Source organism: Sinocyclocheilus anshuiensis, unplaced genomic scaffold (assembly GCF_001515605.1).
Source record: "Sinocyclocheilus anshuiensis isolate Anshui unplaced genomic scaffold, SAMN03320099.WGS_v1.1 scaffold566, whole genome shotgun sequence".
NCBI lineage: Eukaryota > Metazoa > Chordata > Actinopteri > Cypriniformes > Cyprinidae > Sinocyclocheilus > Sinocyclocheilus anshuiensis.
Window position 1 is genome coordinate 1475690 of NW_015542410.1, and position 8448 is coordinate 1484137.

Consider the following 8448-nt stretch of genomic DNA (forward strand, 5'->3'; position numbering starts at 1 on the left):
TATAAATAATTATATTTTTAGTCATTTTGTCAATTTTCATTAGTTTTTTAATATAAAATGTCTACTTAGTTTTTATTTTTATTTTTAGTAATTTAAGTACTTCAACTTAAACTACAATGAAAATTAGTTACTAACTTAAAATAAATGTATTTTATATCTTTATATCTTTCATTTTAAATTTCATGTAAGTTAACGTAATGTTTTAATGTTTTTTTGTGTTCGTTTCAGTTAACAATAACAATACTGCTCCATATACATTGGAATGAAGTGCATAATTGTGAATAATTTAAATGTAAATATAGAGAATTATTTGCATAGAACTTTTTATGGACTTGATACAGTGCATTATATGTTTTAATTAACATAAACTGGTCATTGTTACAATGATGGCAGACCTTAAATCATTAACTTGACATGACATGAAATTCAGCTAAAACATTTACTTTAGCCTATATACATAAATAATTGTAACTAAACAAGGCCATCAAATTGTCATTTTGAGTGCTCAAAATGTTATTTTTTTTTGTTTATTTATTTTTACGTTTAGAGTGTAGAGTATTTACAGAATTTAAACTTTTAACAATTATTAGTGGTGCTTCACTATTAGTCTTGCACGTACTCGGGTAAAGAGTAAGTGTTATGTTTCGGTGCTCAGATTGTGTAACATGTTGAAGAATGGTGTGATTTTGATTGTAGTCATCAGACTTAAGATTTTTACCTGATAAACAATAAAACTGGTGAAAAATCTAATAGATTTGCATTGAAGGAGGCATGTGGTAACAGAATTTTGGATGGGCCTAGCATTATGTGAGCGACTTATTTCAAAAAGCAAGTACCCCTTTCTTCAGTGTAAAAATATGAATAAAAATAAATGTATTTACAAATAGTGATTGTAAAACTGAAAACACCTTGCAATTAAAGGTCACTTTAACAAATTGCTATCAATAATCATACAATGTCAACAAGCACTTACGCCACAAATCAGGTCTTTAAAGCACAAACCTTTCAATCACCACAGTAAAAAGCACAATGCAGCACAGGTTACAGCGCTTTAACTTATAGAGTTACCATTAGCTGGAAAGGGTATCAGTGTTCGTGGATGGGCTGGAAGGACCCATTTGGTTACAGAGTGTCAGGTTGATGCTCTTTGTCTGAAACACGTATGCAGAGAAAGCAGCAGAATGTAAAGGGATAAACGGATTGCGTTTTTAGAAAGCAAGACATGATGGGTATAATAGGAACTCAATCTACAAACCTGTTTCAAAGAGAAAAATATGTTTAAAAACCAACATTTTTCAATCTTTAATTAATTTTAGGCACTAGAATCACCAGTTTCATGTCTTAATTTACCATAATTTGTTTAATGTGCCAGAGTTGTCGTTTTAGATACAGTAAAACAAACCCATGAGCCAGTTACTGTTACCATTTTATCAACACAGATCAATTGATTCTTACATTTCCTGGCCCAGTTGCTGGTAACACTGTTACTTACTTTAACGCCAGATAACATTCAACACTTTTTTATTTTAAACTTCAATTTCTATACTTTTTTAACAGGGGAAAATATGATGGTGACTGTGAAAAGAGCATTTCTGTATCACAGATTATTTTTTAAATGTCTATTTACTTTGTGATAAATGTAATTTCAGTTTAAGTAATTTTAGTACTTCAACTTAAACCCAAATAAAAATTATAAATGTTGCCTTGCTTACTAATTTAAATAAGAAAAAAATATTTTTTGTAGTATTTTATTTTAGTTAACAGATGTTTTAAAAAAAATGTTGTTTTAGTTAACAATAACAGTACTGTTCAATGTACTGTTTGTTTCTCATAGAAAACATGATGAAGGACATAATGGAGTATTATTTAAATGTAGTAAATGTAGAGAATCATTTGCTAAGAAATTATTATATCATTAATTACTATTATAACAATTTTTATAACTTCTTCATTGACATTTTTTAATGGGGAAAATATGATGAAGGTAAAAAGGTCATCAACTTGAATCACCACCAATACTTTTTATTTAGCTAATGAGTGGTCAACTGATATGAGTATATGAGTATGACTGATGTGAGTAAGATGGTTAAAATTAAATTAAATTATTCATTCACTGAAAAAAATGTGTCAATTTTTTTATCCATTCACAAGGCTGTCAGTAGATTTTAGCCTAGTAAAAAAAGTAATATATTTAAAATACATTTATTTCATGCAAAGTATAGTTCAACATATTTACTGACATTTATACAATTACACAATTATAATTAAACTTTATTTGGAGTACTACTTGTGCACAATGCACATTTCTTAATATTAAGCCTAAAATGTGTTTTAATATCACTATTGATGAGGATTGTATGATCTTTAAATATATCAGGTAAGATGTGTACCTGAAGTATACTTGCAATAGTTCCACTTTAGCACAATCAAATATACTTCAGAATATCTTTAGTTGGACATCAGCACTACTTCTGCACAATAAAGTGCATTAAGTACAAAATTAGTTCAATTTAGCAGACTTTAAGTATACTAATTTAGTATACTGCATTTTTAATATGTACATAAATATGTAAATGTATTTGTAGTATACTTAGCATGAAATGAATGTATTTCAAATATATTTTAGTATATTTATTTTTCACTAGGGTTGTGACGAGAAATATCATAGAGTTCGTAACTTTTGATAAAATCCGCAGTGTCTTGAAGTGCTCAAATCTACCTAGAGCTCAGGTCAGTCGTTGTCATCACTGGAATTGTCTGATACTGATAATACAACCTCGATTTTATTCACTCTTGCTTTAATTCTTACATCAAATGCCAACCATATGATATATATCATAAGAAAGTGTATTCAAAATACCCATTCATTCCAGGTGACTGATGCTGCTTTGGAAAATATGACCACAGATGGAAACTTCAAACCACCGAGCAGATGTACGGTAGTGCGTAAAAGGCTGCATATCCAGTTTAAACAGTCGCATACTGTACAGTACGTTTACAACTCTCCATTACCACTTTAGTAATTAACATGGAGAGGAATGTTTTGCAACACGTGTAATTGACGTAATTAACCTATTCACTCAAGGTCGTAGATACTTATTGATACTTATGAATGTGCTTGAACTTTTAAATCAAAATTTATGTCCATTATGAATTAATTTGTAATATATTACCAGGTGTGCTTTACAGAGTCACATATTTGTTTCTCAGAAAATCTTTTATTTATCGGCAAACGTCTGGGGCTGGTTGAATTTATTTCCACGAAACACGTGATGTTGCCATAGGTAGACGCCTTATTAAGTTACAGGGACAGTCACCCTATAGCACCCTGAAAGACTGGTTCAAACTTCTGACCTTTAGGTTATCAGCCTGGATCTTTAAACCACAAGGAAATACTGCACTGAATTTTTCTCCACATTTTTTGTAACCTATATGTTCTTTAGTTTAGAGGCAACATCAAAATTCATACAAAAGAGCATTTAAGTTAAAATGATTAGTGTTTGAATTACAAATAAATAAGCGACTGATATTAATGTTCTTATATTTTTATATTTCAGTATTAATACTGAATATATATATATATACATATATATATATATATATATATATAGTGCTGTGAAAAGGCCTTTGCCCCCTTCCTGTTTCTTACATTTTTTGCATATTTGTCACACTTAAAAGATTCAGATCATCAAACAAATTTTAATATTACACAAAGATAACCTGAGTAAATACAAAATGCAGTTTTGAAATAATTTCATTAAAGGAAAAAAGCTGTCCGACCCTGCCTTGCCCTACGTGAAAAAGTAATTTTAAAAGTAAAAATCTAATAACTGGTTGTGCCACCCTTTGCAGCAACAACTGCAATCAAGCGTTTGCGATAACTGGCAATGAGGCAACGTCTGGCAACGTCGCTGTGGAGGAATTTTGAAAAAGAAAGTGAAGTGACGTGTTGCCATGTATGGTGACCCATACTCACAATTTGTGCTCTGCATTTAACCCATCCAAGTGCACACACACAGTAGTGAACACACACCCGAAGCAGTGGGCAGCCAGTGCTGCGGCACCCGGGGAGCACTTGGGGGTTCAGTGCCTTGCTCAAGGGTCTCACCTCAGTTGCAGTATTGAGGGTGGAAGAGAGCACTGGTTATTCACTCCCCCCACCTACAATCCCTGCCGGCCCTGAGACTCGAACCCGCAACCTTTCGGTTACAAGTCTGACTCTAACCATTAGGCCACGACTGCCCTACATTGGAGGGTTTTCGAGCATGAAAGGACTGTTTAAGGTCATGCCACAGCATCTCAATTGGATTTAAGTCCGGACTTTGACTTGGCCACTCCAAAACCTTAATTTGTTTTTTTTTGAGCCATTCAGAGGTGGACTTGCTGGTGTGTTTGGGATCATTGTCCTGCAGCATAACCCAAGTGCGCTTGAGCTCTTGAGCTTTTTTATTTATTTAGAGGAAATATTTAAAAATGTATCAATTTATTGGCTATAATATATATAAAAATAATTATATTATTGCACAGAATTGTTGCATTGGTGAATCCTTTAATTTGAATGACATGGTTGGTTGTAGATATGAATTTTAATGTACATACAGTACTCCAGAATCTATCCTTGGTTCCTTACATCATGCATCTTCACACACAGGTTCTTTTGGGACTTTGTGATGCTGTGCCTGATGATGGGCAACCTCATCATTTTGCCATGGGGCATCACCTTCTTTGAGGATCAGAATACGCTACCGTGGATCACCTTCAATGTGGCCTCTGACACCCTCTTCCTGGCTGACCTCGTCTTAAACTTTCGTACCGGCATTATGGAAGGCGATAACTCCCAAATCATCCTGGACCCGCAAGTGATCAGTCGGCGTTACCTGCGAGGCTGGTTTCTGGTGGATTTCATCTCCTCCATTCCAGTCGACTACATCTTCCTGGTGGTGGATATAGAGGCACGACTTGAGTCGGCAGAGGTGTACCGCACCGCCAGGGCTTTGCGCATTGTACGCTTCACCAAGATCCTCAGTCTGCTCAGATTGCTGCGCTTGTCCAGACTTATACGTTACATTCATCAGTGGGAAGAGGTGAGCAAAACAGGACAGGAAAAGAAAAGGATAGAGGAAATCGAGACTAGAATAGCAAAGAACGAAATATAGTTGCAGAAAATTTGACTTTTGTCTGAGGGAAACATTAAAATGCACTATGACAGTGATTTTTAGAATGACTTACAATATTCCAATGACAAGAATTTTGTCTTTCCATAACAAACTGATTCCAAACCTCCACAGTCAGTCTCAGTCTCTCCTCGTCCTCGTTTGATGTTAATATACTGGAGGAGTTTGAGTTTTTAGTGTTTTTACATTTACATTACCTTTGACAATATATAACACTCAAAGTTAATGTTTAAAATCACTAATAATTAATAACACTGTGAAATGTAATCTTTAGCAAATCTCAAGATTAATTTTAAAGGGATAGTTCACCCAAAAATGAAGGTTCTGTCTCACCCTCATGTCGTTCCAAAACCCGTAAGATCTTCGTTCATCTTCGGAACACAAATTAAGATATTTTTGATGAATTCAGAGCTTTCTGACCCTGCATAGACAGCAATCCAACTGACATGTTCAAGGCCCAGAAAGGTAGTAAGGTTAAAATAGTTAATGTGACATCAGTGGTTCAACCGTGATATTATGAAACTACAGTATGAGAATACTTTTTGTGTGCACAGAAAAAAAGACTTTATTCAACAATTCTTCTGTTCTGTGTCAGTTTTTGACCCACATTCTCAACAGTACCATGACGATTAATGACAGAATTTTAATTTTTGGGTGAACTATCCCTTTAATTTTCGTACTTATAATTATACATTATAATGTTGTGATGCCTAGAATTCACTTGTAATTTTTAAAATTACTGTTTTTTTTTCTTTACTGTTTTATTTTTTGTTTATTTGGAATTTAAAATGCCATTTATCATTTATTCCCCATAACATGAAAATTATTAGGAGAAATGTGTGTTCACATTAGAGACATTTTGCGGGTAGAAAAGTGTCCATTGGCTATTGTCAATAATGTATCGATATATGAACTACAGCTCACACAGAAGTCAATTTCAAACCAGGCAGATTTCTGTTGGTCAACACAAATTTGTGTTACCAACTTGAACCCATTTGGTCTGATGTGCCACCTGTTCCAGGTCTAAACACTCTATCAACTTCCAAAAGCAAACAACAAACGGGGTTAATATACTCTGTTACAATGTCCTGTAATGCTACCAAAACATTTCTCTCTAAATCAAAGCCTCAGATGGCCAGACAGTGATTCTTCTTTCATGCATCATTAAAACTGTTGTGTACACTGTGACTTTTTTATTTTTAGTATGAATATGTTAAGAATATCAATAAGCTCTGAAACATTGACAAAACTCATAATTACAAGATAGAAGCATTCAAATCTCACAGTCTCTTATATACACCAATACGGATCAACGATTTTGATGACATCATTCTGTAATGCAATGCAAAAGATCAGACATTGCAAATGGTTAGATATCCTCTGCATTATAAACCGCAATGTTGGGGGGAAGAGAAACTAAACACTATTGGTTATTTAAAAAACAGCTATGATGGACTCGATATGTCCTGCCCTAACTTCCTGTTTCAGGGCACTTCAGTGGGGCTTAACTTAAATGTGTTATATGGATAAACAGTGCTCATAAATGGCTGTTGAGATTGTACAGTTGAAACGAGTAGAGCCTTGGACCTAGAAACAGTATTCAATTCTAGTGCTGACTGTATCTCTATCATTCTTTTTTTTTTTTTTTTTTTTTCCCTTGTACAAATCCCCTTGTATTTAATTTATAGTTAATTTATTATTAATTTTCACATGCTTTCAGATGGAGCAGCATTTACTTCACAGAGCCGTAGTTCACTGAGAAGCTATGCAAACAGCTGTCATTATCGCGAACGATTTCTTCGATTTCATAATGGCGCAATAAAATTGTCTGCGAATTATTATTATTTTTTTTTTTTTTTTTTTACAGATCTTCCATATGACCTATGACCTTGCAAGCGCAGTAGTTCGCATAGTGAATCTGATTGGAATGATGCTGCTGCTGTGTCACTGGGATGGCTGCATGCAGTTCATGGTGCCCATGTTGCAAGATTTCCCGCCAAACTGCTGGGTCGCCAAAAACAACATGGTGGTATGTTTGAGGATCTTGGGTAGTGTAGTGTTTTCTGTTTGTTATCTAGTTTGTAATCAAACAGAAAAAGCACTTCTGCTACCTAAAGAAAATGTTAAACATTTACATTTCGCTTTAAATTTGCAATATGTCTTTCTCTGTCAGAATGCCACTTGGGATGTCCAATACTCCTATGCCCTTTTTATGGCCATGAGCCATATGCTGTGTATTGGATATGGTGCTCAGGCACCTGAGGGACCAACTGACGTCTGGCTCACGATGATCAGCATGATCATTGGCGCCACCTGCTATGCCATGTTCTTGGGCAATGCCACCAACCTGATCCAGTCCTTGGATGCTTCCCATCGGCAGTATCAAGAGAAGGTACTTATTGCTCAGTAAAGCATTTTTGAGACATTGTTTTTTTTCCCCCCTTTTGTCAACAGTTTTGTTGTTTGGTTTGTTACAGTACAAACAGGTGGAACAGTACATGTCCTTCCACAAGCTGCCGGCTGACATGAGGCAGAGGATCCACGAGTATTATGAGCACCGCTTCCAGGGCAAGATATTTCACGAAGAAAGTATCCTCGAAGAACTCAATGACCCACTAAAAGAGGTTTCTCTTATATTTTTTCTTTCTTTCGTGTTTTGGTCAGATCATCTTTCATGTAATAACTTGCTCCACCTGAGAAAGAACTTTTCTTATTTTGGTTGACATTCACAGTGGAGAATGGTCAGTCACATGATTGCCAGCTGTGAACAAAATGTCTGTTTTTTTTTGTTTGGACAATTAATAAATTCATATTTCATTTAATAATAGCAAAATAATATATTATTTATTATTTGCTTATTTAAAAGTCCTATTTAAAATAGGTAAATTGATGAGCTTTGGTTTAAATGGTTTTCAGTCTTGCATTTTATCTCCCAAATTGATGGATGTCATTTTAAAAATGTGAAAATGAGCAGAAATAAGTTACCGCAAACTATTATTTACATAAGGTAAACATTTGACCAGACTACTTGTTTGACTAAAATTATCAGTTGTGCAAGCCCTAATTTATATAAATGTATATAATAAATATTTATTATAAATTGTATATGATAAACATTTATTAAAAATTATTTATCGCATGCATATATCGCATTATATATTTTGTAAATATATATTTGGAAAAAAATATTAAAGGGGACATATGACGTTGCTAAAAATAACATTATTTGGTGTATTTGGTGTAATGCAATGTGTTTATGCGGTTTAAGGTTCAA

At 34.0% G+C, this 8448-nt stretch overlaps 1 protein-coding gene across 1 annotated transcript in view; it reads left to right on the forward strand.

Annotated features, from left to right (window-relative positions):
• The window catches only part of LOC107693352 (potassium/sodium hyperpolarization-activated cyclic nucleotide-gated channel 2-like), a 12350-nt gene that overhangs the window by 1713 nt on the left and 2189 nt on the right, over positions 1 to 8448 (forward strand). Inside the window, exons 2-5 of the mRNA XM_016492698.1 lie at positions 4652 to 5084; positions 7042 to 7203; positions 7348 to 7566; positions 7652 to 7798. Of these exons, the coding sequence (XP_016348184.1) occupies positions 4652 to 5084; positions 7042 to 7203; positions 7348 to 7566; positions 7652 to 7798 (961 nt within the window). The remainder of the gene's footprint in view (positions 1 to 4651; positions 5085 to 7041; positions 7204 to 7347; positions 7567 to 7651; positions 7799 to 8448) is intronic.